We start from the raw sequence: 16,652 nt of genomic DNA, 5'->3' as shown, positions 1-16,652 counted from the left end.
GGTCTAGAGTCAAAAGCTTTAGACAAACTGAGGTCTAGAGTCAAAAGCTTCAGACAAACTGAGGTCTAGAGTCAAAGCTTTAGACAAACTGAGGTCTAGAGTCATAAGCTTCAGACAAACTGAGGTCTAGAGTCATAAGCTTTAGTCCAATTGAGGTCTAGAGTCATACGCTTCAGTTAAACTGAATGAACTTGACCCATTTTAATGTCAAGAGGATTAAATGTCTAACAAGGACATCATTGTCAAGATCCCCCGCAAATATTGTATTACATGAAAAGTGGGAAACATGCATAAAACATGAAATGCATGACATAGCATTTAGAATCATTACATTTATTTATGCTCAGTCACAAAGCTCCTGTGAAGGTAATAAACATAACAAGAGGCCCAGAGGGCATGTATCGCTCACCTGGATTTCATGAGATATGAAACAAGAATGATGATTAAGTATATTTGGCCCCGCCCCTCAGACCCCTGGGGGGTCAGTCCCACCATTTGTTCAATTTTTAGTCCCAATCCCATAGGGATGCTTCTGACCAAATTTGGTCAAATTCTAATCTGCGGCTATGAAGAAGAAGTCAATTGTTGACGGACGGACAGATGACGGACCAGGTGAGCTAATAAGTAACTAATTAGTCTACCATGCAAGTTTGATCAAAATACAATCATTCTTTCAAAAGATATTGTGCAGAAAGCGATTGGCCAATCAGGTCACAGCAGCCTCATTAAATATGCATGGAATATGAAGACAATCAAACTTGAGCGAGGGGTTTAGGTAATAAGTCTACCAAGCAAGTTTAATCTTAATCTGATCATTCCTTCAAAAGATATCATGCGGAAGCAGACGGACAGACGGATGGAACCCATTCGTATACCCCCCCCACCAACATTTGTTGGCAGGGGATAAAAGTAATTAAGAAATGAGATGTGTGGTTTAGGTCAGTGGACCTCTTGTTTATTCATAACAATTAGAAATTCATTGTAATAATGCTTTAAAAACAGAAAATCACACAAAATGTCTTGTAATAAAATCTCTGTTTATCTCGTCCTTTTCATAAAAAGAATTCTACATCTTTAAAAGATGCCTAAAACTGAGAGTTTAAAAATTAGAGGCTACATTCCTCATAATAGTGATCAAGACATTTAAATATTTGTCCAATCTTAACACCGCCTGCTTTAAATGCTACATAAAAATACACAAGCTGCATTGATCAAGGACATGTACTTCAATTTTTGAGAGAATTTGTGAGCAACTATTTTGCATTAGATTGGTTCAATGCCAATCTTTTACCATACTTTAATTATTATACACGAGACATCATGCCGAAGCTACCAACAAAACCAATGTAAACATGATAAAACACACAATTCATATATCCTAAATTGTATTACTGTGTATTAACAGTTGTATTACTGTGTATCAATAGTTGTATTACATTGTATTACTGTGTATCAACAGTTGTATTACTGTGTATCAACAGTTGTATTACTGTGTATCAACAGTTGTATTACTTTGTATCAACAGTTGTATTACAGTGTATCAACAGTTGTATTACTGTGTATCAACAGTTGTATTACTGTGTATCAACAGTTGTATTACTTTGTATCAACAGTTGTATTACAGTGTATCAACAGTTGTATTACTGTGTATCAACAGTTGTTTTACAGTGTATCAACAGTTGTATTACTGTGTATCAACAGTTGTATTACAGTGTATCAACAGTTGTATTACAGTGTATCAACAGTTGTATTACTGTGTATCAACAGTTGTATTACTGTGTATCAACAGTTGTATTACTGTGTATCAACTGTTGTATTACTGTGTATCAACAGTTGTATTACTGTAACAGTTGTATTACAGTGTATCAACAGTTGTATTACTGTGTATCAACAGTTGTATTACAGTGTATCAACAGTTGTATTACTGTGTATCAACTGTTGTATTACTGTGTATCAACAGTTGTATCACTGTGTATCAACAGTTGTATTACTGTGTATCAACAGTTGTATTACTGTGTATCAACAGTTGTATTACTGTGTATCAACAGTTGTATTACTGTATATCAACTGTTGTATTACAGTGTATCAACAGTTGTATTACTGTGTATCAACTGTTGTATTACTGTGTATCAACAGTTGTATCACTGTGTATCAACAGTTGTATTACTGTGTATCAACAGTTGTATTAGTGTATCAACAGTTGTATTACAGTGTATCAACAGTTGTATTACTGTGTATCAACTGTTGTATTACTGTATATTAACTGTTGTATTACTGTATATCAACTGTTGTATTACAGTGTATCAACAGTTGTATTACTGTGTATCAACCGTTGTATTACTGTGTATCAACAGTTGTATTACTGTGTTTCAACAGTTGTATTACTGTGTATCAACAGTGGTGGGTGCTACAGTATCTGGCATGAACCAGTGACTAGAGTTTGAGACCTGATCGATGCAGTCCTACATAATTTTAATGATTGTATAATTGTATCTATTATGAAGCACTTTAGAGTGTCTTATTACCAGTCATGCCTGGTAAGTGGCTTTGTCAAATTTTGAAAGAAATTAAATTCAATTTATAGTTTAAATCTATGAAACAGAAATCTATTCGAAGATTTATACAGGATTCTTGAGAAGCAATTCTACAGTAGCAGTAGCATGACGCAGTGTACAGACCTTGCACAAATTGTTCTTAGTTCAAACCAAATATTTTTTGTTTAGAATGAAGTTCTTTCAAAGGAGTTATATCTAATGTGTTTAATTCTGATGAATAGCTGAGCTCACTATGTATCTTCTATCAAGGCATTATGGGAAACATGTGGTACGTGAAACTGATAACGAAACGAAACAGGTATTGAATCATTTGCATGTATCATAAATACAGAAGATGGTAAAATTTGTCTTATGTTTGTTAATAAAAATAAATGATCACCTATCTTCATCCATACATTATTTTAAAGTAATTTACAAACTTGAACATTTTTCCACATTTCACATGGTTGATAGAAGTTGATATAACATGTTTTGCAATTCTAGAATAAATAAAGTTTGCATATAGTAAAAGTCATTCACCCTTTGAACTATGCACTCCCAGTTGTTGAGTGTCTTGTGACCGAGATGAGATGTACCTGGTATATTGTAAATTGGGATGCATTTGTGGCCTAGCATACAAAGTTATTCACATGTCTTACAAACTGAACCAAACCTAACACATTTTAGTTAGTGACAAAACTTCAGTTAAAAGAAATTCTCCATTTTCAATGGAAAATGTAAAACCCTTTCGAAGTAAAATCAATTTATTACACAACAATGCCAGTTGTCATTAAATATTTTTTGTCGGTAGACATTGCCCATTTAGACAGGTCTCCTTTGTAAATTATTTTACAACTGTCAAAACACATTCAGACAGTAAACCTTGTGTCTGTATGTAAATCCCCCTGTACATACCAAGTTCCTGAAGCACTCTGATATTCAGTCCTATAAATACCACACAGGTCAATCATACACTTCTATCCTCATACGCTGATATTTTGAATTGTCTTTGCCATCACTTTTCCGTTTTTGGAGTTTGCTACGCAGATCATTACCGCTCCTGCGTGGTGACCCATCCATGTGAGCTCCACCAAATGTCCTGCTTGCACTACGAATCTTCTGTCGCGCGTCCTGCACACGTGGAGGCGAGGGACCATCATCATCGTACTCCAGCAGACCAACCTTTCTGTCAGTCTCACGGTCCGCAAATATTGTCAGGTCAAAGTCGCTCCTCTTCATACTGCAAAGTTTTCAATTCCTCACTCAAAATATATCACAGATAATTTGACAGGTAACCATTTGTTTTCTTTCTTAAACTTTACTAAATGTAGTTGTTAATTATATGTTGTAATGTATTCCCATGACTGGTCAAACAAACAAAAAGTTAGATAGCTCACAATATCCCCACCCTCCTCCTCAAAATACCATACTACACCAGGTAGTCTCATTAGAATATGTTGATAGATATGGCCACTGCAGTGAGGACAAAAATTGTGACAGAGATACAGAATAAAAAAATAATGCCCAGAGTTGTTTACATCCTAAATGCTGTAAATAAGAACAAATCTACCCCCAACTCACATTTTACTGAAATAACCACAACTGGGTTTTTGGATGTTTTGTTCAACCAATTGCTGTTGTGACAGTTTGGCCTTCTGATCCAACAATCAGCTGTTATCTAAAGCCTGAGTTTACTACCCAACATCAGGACAAACTAACTATAGCATGTCCTCTTTATCTCCTCTATAACCTGAGTTTACTACCCAACATCAGGACAAACTAACTACAGCATGTCCTCTTTATCTCCTATAAACTGAGTTTACTACCCAACATCAGGACAAACTAACTATAGCATGTCCTCTTTATCTCCTCTATAACCTGAGTTTACTACCCAACATCAGGACAAACTAACTACAGCATGTCCTCTTTATCTCCTCTATAACCTGAGTTTACTACCCAACATCAGGACAAACTAACTATAGCATGTCCTCTTTATCTCCTCTATAACCTGAGTTTACTACCCAACATCAGGACAAACTAACTATAGCATGTCCTCTTTATCTCCTCTATAACCTGAGTTTACTACCCAACATCAGGACAAACTAACTATAGCATGTCCTCTTTATCTCCTCTATAACCTGAGTTTACTACCCAACATCAGGACAAACTAACTACAGCATGTCCTCTTTATCTCCTCTATAACCTGAGTTTACTACCCAACATGAGGACAAACTAACTATAGCATGTCCTCTTTATCTCCTCTATAACCTGAGTTTACTACCCAACATCGGGACAAACTAACTATAGCATGTCCTCTTTATCTCCTCTATAACCTGAGTTTACTACCCAACATCAGGACAAACTAACTATAGCATGTCCTCTTTATCTCCTCTATAACCTGAGTTTACTACCCAACATCAGGACAAACTAACTATAGCATGTCCTCTTTATCTCCTCTATAACCTGAGTTTACTACCCAACATCAGGACAAACTAACTATAGCATGTCCTCTTTATCTCCTCTATAACCTGAGTTTACTACCCAACATCAGGACAAACTAACTATAGCATGTTCTCTTTATCTCCTCTATAACCTGAGTTTACTACCCAACATCAGGACAAACTAACTATAGCATGTCCTCTTTATCTCCTCTATAACCTGAGTTTACTACCCAACATCAGGACAAACTAACTATAGCATGTCCTCTTTATCTCCTCTATAACCTGAGTTTACTACCCAACATCAGGACAAACTAACTACAGCATGTCCTCTTTATCTCCTCTATAACCTGAGTTTACTACCCAACATCAGGACAAACTAACTATAGCATGTCCTCTTTATCTCCTCTATAACCTGAGTTTACTACCCAACATCAGGACAAACTATAGCATGTCCTCTTTATCTCCTCTATAACCTGAGTTTACTACCCAACATCAGGACAAACTAACTATAGCATGTCCTCTGTATCTCCTCTATAACCTGAGTTTACTACCCAACATCAGGACAAACTTACTATAGCATGTCCTCTTTATCTCCTCTATAACCTGAGTTTACTACCCAACATCAGGACAAACTAACTATAGCATGTCCTCTTTATCTCCTCTATAACCTGAGTTTACTACCCAACATCAGGACAAACTAACTACAGCATGTCCTCTTTATCTCCTCTATAACCTGAGTTTACTACCCAACATCAGGACAAACTAACTATAGCATGTCCTCTTTATCTCCTCTATAACCTGAGTTTACTACCCAACATCAGGACAAACTAACTATAGCATGTCCTCTTTATCTCCTCTATAACCTGAGTTTACTACCCAACATCAGGACAAACTAACTATAGCATGTCCTCTTTATCTCCTCTATAACCTGAGTTTACTACCCAACATCAGGACAAACTAACTATAGCATGTCCTCTTTATCTCCTATAAACTGAGTTTACTACCCAACATCAGGACAAACTAACTACAGCATGTCCTCTTTATCTCCTCTATAACCTGAGTTTACTACCCAACATCAGGACAAACTAACTATAGCATGTCCTCTTTATCTCCTCTATAACCTGAGTTTACTACCCAACATCAGGACAAACTAACTACAGCATGTCCTCTTTATCTCCTCTATAACCTGAGTTTACTACCCAACATCAGGACAAACTAACTATATCATGTCCTCTTTATCTCCTCTATAACCTGAGTTTACTACCCAACATCAGGACAAACTAACTATAGCATGTCCTCTTTATCTCCTCTATAACCTGAGTTTACTACCCAACATCAGGACAAACTAACTATAGCATGTCCTCTTTATCTCCTCTATAACCTGAGTTTACTACCCAACATCAGGACAAACTAACTATAGCATGTCCTCTTTATCTCCTCTATAACCTGAGTTTACTACCCAACATCAGGACAAACTAACTATAGCATGTCCTCTTTATCTCCTCTATAACCTGAGATTACTACCCAACATCAGGACAAACTTACTATAGCATGTCCTCTTTATCTCCTCTATAACCTGAGTTTACTACCCAACATCAGGACAAACTAACTATAGCATGTCCTCTTTATCTCCTCTATAACCTGAGTTTACTACCCAACATCAGGACAAACTAACTATAGCATGTCCTCTTTATCTCCTCTATAACCTGAGTTTACTACCCAACATCAGGACAAAATAACTACAGCATGTCCTCTTTATCTCCTCTATAACCTGAGTTTACTACCCAACATCAGGACAAACTAACTATAGCATGTCCTCTTTATCTCCTCTATAACCTGAGTTTACTACCCAACATCAGGACAAACTAACTACAGCATGTCCTCTTTATCTCCTCTATAACCTGAGTTTACTACCCAACATCAGGACAAACTAACTATAGCATGTCCTCTTTATCTCCTCTATAACCTGAGTTTACTACCCAACATCAGGACAAACTAACTACAGCATGTCCTCTTTATCTCCTCTATAACCTGAGTTTACTATCCAACATCAGGACAAACTAACTATAGCATGTCCTCTTTATCTCCTCTATAACCTGAGTTTACTACCCAGCATCAGGATAAACTAAAGCATGTCCTTTTATCTTTTATATCATCATTGTTACCTTTTTGCATTCTTCTCATCTTCAATGTCATCAGCGTACATCCTCATGCTGCGTTTCCGTGGGGGTGAGGCCAAGAGGATGTCCAGCTCCTGCTCCATCATTACTGCCTCCTCGTCAACCTCTTTTACCTCTGGCTTTGAGTCAGCTGAGAGATCTAGGAAATCATCATCCTCGTCAAGCTGCTGTTGTATCTGACGACGATCCTCTCGTGGAAGGACATCCTTAGGCCGGATATCCCTTGGCCGAACATCCCTTTGGTCCCGAGGTCGGACATCCCGCTGCCGGATGACTGGCGGTACCACCTCCTCTGGTTCACTGTCTTCTATCTCTCCCTCCTCCATCTCGTGTTGGTCCAGAAGTGAAAGCTTGCCTGCTAGACTGGGTATGATGTCTGGCTTCACTTCCTTGGCAGCACCTGGTACCACAATACAAAGATTACACAGAAGAGTAATGATCAATTATTAACATCATATGCAGTGCAGCAAAATGTGGTGTTTATGTAAATAAATATTTACGCAGTCTTTGGATTACAATGCACGTTTATTAAGTCTATAAAGTTCTTACCAAACTCCTCAATTTCATCCATATCCACATTTGCGGTAACAGAGGAATCTCCAAAGATGTTGACATCGTCGTAAGTAATTGTGGCACGCTTGGCCTGTATGGCAGCCTTTAACTCTTGTACTTCCTCACGCTGCTGTGTCACCCGCATCTTCCTTTTCCTGTTTCGATTGAAATTGTGTTCGAAGGAAAATAACTCACAAGCACTTCCCAAATTACATAAGAAAGTAAAGCAACATAAAAAGAGTTGTTCAGTCTTCAGATGTCAGTCCCTTGTAATTCTGGTTACCAATGTAAAGGTATTTATACCTATTTTGATGGTGTGTATTTAAAGTTTGCAATGACAACAGGTGATATACAGTTATGTATCTGATACAATTCTGTAGAAAAAGACTTCATACAAAATTAACATACTTTTTATATGTTTTACATTGATGGCAATTTGCGGTCATACAAAAGCTATATTTCTAATTAATCATAAATAAAGCCTCATTACTTACCTAGAATTGCTGATTAGTCCTGTCATTCCTGAAATAAAACACAAAATAAACACAATTATTACATCGCTAAAATTACCATCTTTTAACTGCTTCCTTGATCATCTTGAAAGCTAGCCAATTCAATAAAACATCCACTTGTTTGACAGGAATACTGAAAACTAGTCAAACAAAACATCTACTTGTTTGACAGGAGTACTGAAGACTAGTGTACAAAACATCAACTTGTTTGACAGGGATACTGAAGACTTGTCATACAAAACATCTACTTGTTTGACAGAAGAACTGAAAGCTAGTCATACAAAGTGAAACCATACACATATATTTGAAAATTCTACAATAATTTTGTATCCAGTATGCAAGAAAAGCAACATACATACCTCCATAATTTGGGTTTCCAAACTTCTTGTAATATTCACTTCTTTTCTCTGCTCCTCTCAATTTTTTATCAGCTGTTTAACATGTCAACCAATTAAGTGTTAAAACTAACTTTCTTCTTTTTTTTATATAAATCTTTAATTCTAAACTTTAATCTAATACAATATCAACATGCTAGTATATTCTTCTTTTGTTTAATTTCATGATGCTATACTAAGTGAATTTGCATTTCAATAAGAATGAATAAGAATGATATTTTTACTCTGACTTTAAATTAACTGGCGATTATAGAGGTCTAGAGGTGATTTTGAGATTTCCAACAGATTAGCTAGATCACAAAATAATTACCATTATTTCAAATCATCATGATTCTGATCTTCACTAATACTACCTTGACCTTTTACCATGAAACACTTGTCATAATGCAAACAATACAGCTTAATCATAATACTTTTAAATGATCACTGGTAAGATAATAGGGAGTTGATAGCCGTCACCTTCACCTTGACCATGCACTAAATTGCAGCATCAACTAAATTTTCAACCTGAAATCCAAGATGGCCACTTGACTGCCATATTGTTTTTTATTCATTTTCACAGCTGACAACAATGCTGTACATTGAATAGACTCGTGGTTCTGATATGAAATGTTGAGACACTAAGCATATCCAATGTAGTCTGTAATTATGTATCAACACATCCAACAAATAGTCACTAGGGGGTTTAAAGCACACTCACCTTTAGTAGAATACCGCATGAATACATGTTTAGCCTTGGGAATGACCTTGCCTAGTCGCCATTTACCCGGGGGCCATAGTATATCAGATTCTTTATGGACTTGTAATCGCTGTCCAAGTTTTCTTTTTTTGTGAGCTTTCCTCTCCATTTTTTTCTTCAAATTAGCTTTTTTCTTTGCTTCATCCATTTCCTGCAAAAGGATTTTACTTATAAGTTTTCAACATATGTCGCACATATATATTGTAATTTTCTTCCACATGTAAAGTATTATTTTCTGAGAAGTTTTCTTGTTTTTTTGTAAATTTTTCATTATTTTTTAATATTCCCCAAATTATTTCCTGACTGAATGATGGTTTGTCTTTACATTGTAGGGATAGACTGACAGAAAATTAACAATACATATGTTATACACAAGCTTCTACTTATTCAACAAAAACCTTCATAGATTAACTTTTACATATCACAATCATCTGTCAAATGACCGTGCAGTGGTTGCTGTATATCTAAACTACAGTATTTTATTTTGTAAGAAAAGTTTTTTTGTTACAGTTTAAATATAAGGAACAATAAATAAAATGATCTATCAATGTTTAACACTGTAACTTTTATGTGGTTTATTTAATTAACCTAATAATTCAGACTATATATTGGTTATCATATATAGATACACTGATAAACCAAATTATCACCTAGTACAATCCTTAAATGTAGAGTAAAATATTGGTTTCAACTTGTGTAGATATACTTCCAGTATTAAGTAAATGAATTACTTTTTAAATCTCATAGGTAAAGTACCACTTTGATTTCATTACTCGTTTGCTTTACCCTGGTTTATAGATCACACAAAATATTTGGAGAATTACCTCATCTGAACTACTAGATGAACTACTTCCAGATGATGAGGATGATGATCCAGATGATGAAGATGAAGAAGAACCTGACGAAGACGATGAAGATGATGATGATGACGAACTACTAGAGCTTGACGAAGAGTCTCTCTTTTTTTTATTTTCTTCTCACTACGAGAAGATTTTTTCACCGAGGTGTCCTGTTGTTTATCAGCTTTACTTTCTGTCTTTTTACTGTCCTTCTTTGTTGTCTTTGTTTCACTCATGTCTTTGTTTACACTAACAGTCCCCTCATCCATCAAATCTAACACATCCTCCTCCTCCATCTTCACCTCCTTCTTCTCCTGTGTCTCCTTTTTCTTTGTTTTTATTTTTGATTTCTTCTTTTTGTCTTCATCATCTTCATCACTTGAGGATGATGAAGAGGATGAAGAGGATGATGAAGATGATGAAGATGAACTGCTGCTACTGCTGTGTCTTGATTTTTTTGTCTTAGATTTCACCTTTTTTCTTTTATCTAAAAACAGTATACACAAATCTGTATGTATACTAGTAATTCAATCAAAACAAAACATTCTCAAATTAAAAACAAATATTTCCATTTACTGTAAATATACAGAGGATATTGAATGGGGTCCCGTTTAATTTAACATATATTTCACGAGTAAGACAGAATATCGATATTTTCACAAGTGTGAAGCACGAGTGAAAAACATAGAAATATTCTATCATCCGAGTGAAATGTATGTTATATTAAACAGGAAACCATTCAATTTTCTTTTTATTGCATATTGTATACTTAAAAACAAAATGAAAAACATTGAAAATTTAACTGTCAAAAAGTGCAGGAATCAGTAACATCATTCATGACGACATCTCGTTAAGTTACTCCACATCAACTTGACGGCGCCATTTTGAAAGGACTTATCAACACAATTTAAGCGTTTTTGTTGTTATCGGAGAATCTGTGCATGAATAGCTAACGTCAAGTGAGTATTTTGTCAAAAACTAGTCTTTATATTTCAGAAATACAGCAAAATAACCAATTTATCTATCTTCGCTTCGATCAGAAAAATCGGCAAGTTTCAATGAGGTGAATACAAAAGTTTGCTCTGATACATTTTTTTGTCTAAATGTAAAAAATGAAAAACTTATATTTTCGCTGCAAAACTTATACTGCAAAAAACATTTTCACTGCTCATCGCTGCAGTGAAAATATAAGTTTTATTAGTTTGATAAATGTCTATATTTAACTGGCAAAAAATGCCATAAAAATGAATGCCTCCAAATAAACTATTGTCTTAACTTTCTATTTATCATAGAGAGATTCTTTGTGGGATAACCTAATATTGTCTACATTATGTCTAATATGATATGTTATTACTTTTTACCTTAAAGTCTATACACATTAATATCTAGAATTCTATTTCAGTTTCCTTTTATATTTTATTACTCATGAACATCAATACACATAAAATGCCAAATTTTGACATGTACATTAAAAGCCTTTCTTATTATCTATACCACACAAACTTTTCTCATTACCGGTTAACATATTGAGGAATGACCATCTATTTCCCATTCAAAGTTACCAATTATCCAACATTATATCTAGTAGCCAAATTTACCTGTTGACTCTGTATCTGAGTGTTCACTACTGTCTGAGGCGCTCTGGAGATTTCCTTCACTTGTAGCTGTCTCATAGCTAACACTACAGCTGATCATCGCACGGGCGGCTGTCACGGTATCCTGCCATACCACATTACCTGTAAATCATGAACACATGTACATAATGTCTGTATCTACCCTTATTGAATTTCATCAGTAAATAATCTGGCCTGTAAGTTTGCTTTATTGATGAATGATCTGATACTACTATTTACAAATCTGTAACTAACAAGAGACCCAGAGTGCCTGTATCGCTTACCTAGTTGGATTTGACAAAACATCAAAATAATGTTCATAGCTTTATCTGTTGATGTCGACAATGCTATATATGGTTATTGGGTGGGGATCTCAACTTCTTTAAAGATATAACCCAGAAACCAAGTTGAGACTCCCTAGGGATGTGAAAAGACCCTAGGGATCATTTTTACAACATGATTGTTTTAAAAAACTCCAGTCCCTTGGGATGGGGAAAGACCCCAAGGACCTATTTTTATGATAGGATATTGTTTAGCTCTTTAATGCCAAGCAATGCTATATTTGGTTATGGGGTCATAATCTCAATGGTTTCAAAAATATAACCAAGAAACAAAGTCCCTAGGAATGAGGAACGACTCCTTGGCTTATTTTTACATCATGATTGTGTGCATCTCTTGATGCCCGACAATGCTTATATATGGCTATAGGGTGGGAATCTGAACAGTTTCAAAAATAAAAGAAGTCATTTATAGCAATTTAGCCAAAATTGCTCCCTTTTGGTCCTGTCCCTCAGCCAACTGGAGGGTCAGCCCCAACATTTGTAGCTTTTTGAATCCTTACCGCTTACAGATGCTTCCAGTCAAATTTGATTAAATTCCAATCAGTAATTCAGAAGTTAACTAAGATTCCAAGGACAAAACATTAAATATTAGACCCTGTAAAATGAAAATGGAACAGCTTTGTTGTAAACTTTTGTTGATTACTTACATGAGGCATCATCAATCCACTCGATCTCCCCAGGGGAGTATTCCTTGAAGTAATCAAACACATCCTTACTGCTCATATCATTCACACCACGTATATGGATGGCCTCAAGACGAATGCCACGCTCATCGCTGTCCAGTTTGTTCTCATCCAAACCCAAACTAAAACAAAACAACAGCTGGGTATCAAACATTACTCTAGTCTTAAGGGTAACATACATTCTTTTGTGAAGTTTACATCATTGCAAATCACAAGCAACATTATATATTTGTGACATTACCTTGTGACAATAATATGTTGTGACACTATATTTTTGTGACATCAAATAGCACTACCTTATGGTATTGATATGCTTTGACATTATATAATTGTGACATTATTACATTGTGATTTTTGCATCAATACATGAGATGCGCGTTTTAGATTTAATTAATGTTAATGATTTTCATGTTTTAGATTTAATTAATGTTAATGATTTTCATGTACATCTAACTAATCAGTTTTCAAACATTAATAATATTAACTATTAAAATACAAGGTATAAATAAACATAGTTTTGTACCTCTGTGGGAGGGGAGTCGAGACTGATGAATGAGTGGATATAGAAATTGGCTTGACTTGGCAGTACATTCCTATCTTGTATATATCTAGCCCTAATTTTTTATTTTAATAAGTGAAATATACATACGGTATATTCATTTCATCATACATATAAAGTTGCCCACTTATGTCTCCTAAATTACTCATGAATACAATGATATGAAATCATACATGTATTTATCATTTATCTCACTCAAAGCTGTTCCTGGTATCACCCCCTAGACCACCATGTTTGTTTTGTTTTTACTTACATTACCACACTTTATATAGTATACACCATTAACCCCTGAAACAGGAACTAAGCACTGCCTGTTTTGTGTTTACATATTTAGAAGAAGTGCTGAATCTCACTTAAGTTAAATGCCATCATAACTCTATTCTGTACATATCACCCATCATAATCAGTGTTTATACCTTCTGTATAATCTTTTCACGTTGATGATAGGTTTCTGCTGCTCTTTTTCACTGACACCAAACCTCTTGGCCCTCTCAAGTCTCTTCTTTCTCTCTGTCTGAAGAAACAATAGAAACATTAATTGCACACATTTGAATTAAGGATATTTCATAAAGAACAACTGCCAAGTATTGATCAATAACAGTTAAAACAATTAAGATGTTATAATGACATTGATCGATCAGTTAAAACAATTAAGATGTTATAATTATAATAACACTGATTAGTCCTAATTAAACAATGATGTCATAATGACATTGATCAATCAGTTAAAACAATGACATCATAATGACATTGATCAATCAGTTAAAACAATGATGTCATAATGACATTGATCAATCATAGTTAAAACAATGACGTCATAATGGCATTGATCAATCATAGTTAAAACAATGATGATGTCATAGTGACATTGATCAATCATAGTTAAAACAATGATGACGTCATAATGACATTGATCAATCATAGTTAAAACAATGATAATGTCATAGTCACATTGATCAATCATAGTTAATACAATGACGTCATAATGACATTGATCAATCAGTTAAAACAATGTCATAATGACATTGATCAATTATAGTTAAAACAATGATGACGTCATAATGACATTGATCAATCAGTTAAAACAATTAAGATGTTATAATTATAATGACACTGATTAGTCCTAATCAAAACAAAGATAATGTCATAATGACATTGGTCAGTCCTAATTCAAGCAATCAATATGACGTCATAATGGCATGGGTCAGTCCTAATTCAAGCAATCAATATGACGTCATAATGGCATTGGTCAGTCCTAATTCAAGCAATCAATATGACGTCATAATGACATTGGTCAGCCCAAATTCAAGCAATCAATATGACATCATAATGGCATGGGTCAGTCCTAATTCAAGCAATCAATATGACGTCATAATGACATTGGTCAGTCATAATTCAAGTAATCAATGACGTCATAATGACATTGGTCAGTCCTAATTCAAGCAATCAATATGACGTCATAATGGCATTGGTCAGTCCTAATTCAAGCAATCAATATGACGTCATAATGACATTGGTCAGCCCAAATTCAAGCAATCAATATGACGTCATAATGACATTGGTCAGCCCAAATTCAAGCAACCAATATGATGTCATAATGACATTGGTCAGCCCTAAGTCAAGCAATCAATATGACGTCATAATGACACAGCAAGTGACAATCTGAGGATATACAAATACATTACATTTTATATCACCCTTACCCATATTGAAATTCAGTATTATTGTCAACAAATATTACTCTGTCATTGTAGTTCATTTTTATAAAACATCATTTCCTAGGACATCTGTGCCATTCATACAACGCGATCTGCCTAAGTGAAATACCAGTCCATGTATTTGAATGCTGGTCTGTTATGCTATACCTACCTTATCTGTGATGTCCACACCAGTGATGAAATCACCATCTTTGTTTTTATATACTCTGTGAGTCTGTAATTAAAAAACAAATAGCTTTTATGATTTCGAAACTGGATGCTAATGCAAATATCGACACAAATAAAGTATCCAAATCAGACTAAGGAGAACATTAACCATACATGTGCTGAATGTCTGAAAGACCCTATCTATAAACTCTGTCCATAACTCTGTCCATGTCTGGCATGTCAGATGGAAACCATTCTATAAATTAAAGTTAAACCCTGTCTATTTCAGTTAGAACAGAGTCTTATACGTTAACCCTGTCTATGTCAGAAGGGACCCTGTCTACATATATATAAAGCCTGTCTCAGATGGAACCATGCAGGTCTGTAAACCCTGCCTAGGTCAGTAGGAACCCTGCCAGAACGAATTCGAACACTGCCAGAATTTGAAGGAACCCAAAAGAAATCCAGTCAAATTAAGGACCCTAATCTTCTGAGGATTTTATCTCATCTGTTCTGTTGCAAAGCACATGCAGATTCCTCATGGTCAATATTAGTTTATGGATTACGTATCAGCACCCAGGAATTCATTGGTTTATCTATATAAATACATGGTGGATCACAATTATATTTAGCTGAGTTAACACAATCACAATTATATTTAGCTGAGTTAACACAAAGTGCATTTATTTTAATGAAATTTTGTTTTTAAATAACGTTAGGCCTCTCTGGTAATTTGGACTGCAAGTCTGTGTACTAAATAATTATAAATTAAGACATCCACGTTTGTTTGTAGCTATATAGTAAACTAATAAATAATTCGGTTAAAAATGCGAAAATCTGTATATCAAAATAAACAGTGGTCATCATGAGGTCTCATCATAATGACCATTACTGTACGTATACACTACAGTAGAGTGAGAAAGAGGAATGACGAACTTGCCTGTTAGGTTTACGTCGTTTAATATTCCATAAAAAAGAACGAGGGGGAAATGTTTTACATACAAAAATAAATACTGCATACCGCCAACAAAATCAAACGTTTCTTATCAACGCATATAACGAAAAATTATCACCTTTGTCAGAGATCGAGTTTTATTTTTGTCGTTCCTGCCAATGTTTCCCAGACGGACATTAAATTCGACTTCATTATCATCGCTGTCATCACTTGCGTTGTATCTGTCGTCGTCTAGTTCCTCCTCTTCGTGGATGGAAACGACGTCAGCATTTTCATCGTCTGATTCTGTGTTATCTATGCAGATTTTAAGGTTTGGAAACTTATCACCATCCGCCATGTTTCAAAACCCAAACGATTCCGGTTTGGATATTAGCCACGCTCTGTTGTAACAACAACTTTGATTGGCTGTTTTGAATATCATTATTTCGGACAACTCGCTAACTA

The 16,652-nt window shown here is 35.1% G+C and overlaps 1 protein-coding gene across 3 annotated transcripts; it reads right to left on the bottom strand.

The window, feature by feature from the left end:
* Positions 1-928: 928 nt before the first annotated feature.
* Positions 929-16,590, bottom strand: LOC117333517 (nuclear cap-binding protein subunit 3-like). Of its 3 annotated transcripts, XR_004533920.1 has the most exons (10): positions 16,327-16,589; positions 15,258-15,320; positions 13,805-13,902; positions 12,794-12,951; positions 11,791-11,928; positions 10,178-10,679; positions 9,315-9,504; positions 8,579-8,650; positions 8,202-8,229; positions 7,709-7,862 (listed from the first exon to the last, which is right to left on the bottom strand). XR_004533920.1 is itself a non-coding variant. In XM_033892839.1 (7 exons), exons 2-7 carry the CDS (start codon positions 9,499-9,501, stop codon positions 3,498-3,500), a joined length of 1,137 nt encoding a protein of 378 aa, XP_033748730.1. In that variant the 5' UTR covers positions 9,502-9,504; positions 10,178-10,556; the 3' UTR covers positions 929-3,497. The 3 variants fall into 3 exon arrangements, 2 of the variants coding, with proteins under 2 accessions (XP_033748730.1, XP_033748729.1); XM_033892839.1 differs by lacking the exons at positions 11,791-11,928; positions 12,794-12,951; positions 13,805-13,902; positions 15,258-15,320; positions 16,327-16,589 and adding exons at positions 929-3,774; positions 7,141-7,555 and having other exon boundaries at positions 7,705-7,862; positions 10,178-10,556; XM_033892838.1 differs by lacking the exons at positions 7,709-7,862; positions 8,202-8,229; positions 8,579-8,650 and having other exon boundaries at positions 9,311-9,504; positions 16,327-16,590.
* Between the last annotated feature and the right edge of the window lie 62 nt (positions 16,591-16,652).

The sequence above is a fragment of the Pecten maximus genome, chromosome 8 (genome assembly GCF_902652985.1).
Source record: "Pecten maximus chromosome 8, xPecMax1.1, whole genome shotgun sequence".
Classification (NCBI taxonomy): Eukaryota; Metazoa; Mollusca; class Bivalvia; order Pectinida; family Pectinidae; genus Pecten; species Pecten maximus.
The sequence above is the reverse complement of the archived record's forward strand: the minus strand, read 5'-3'. Positions and strand labels throughout refer to the sequence as shown.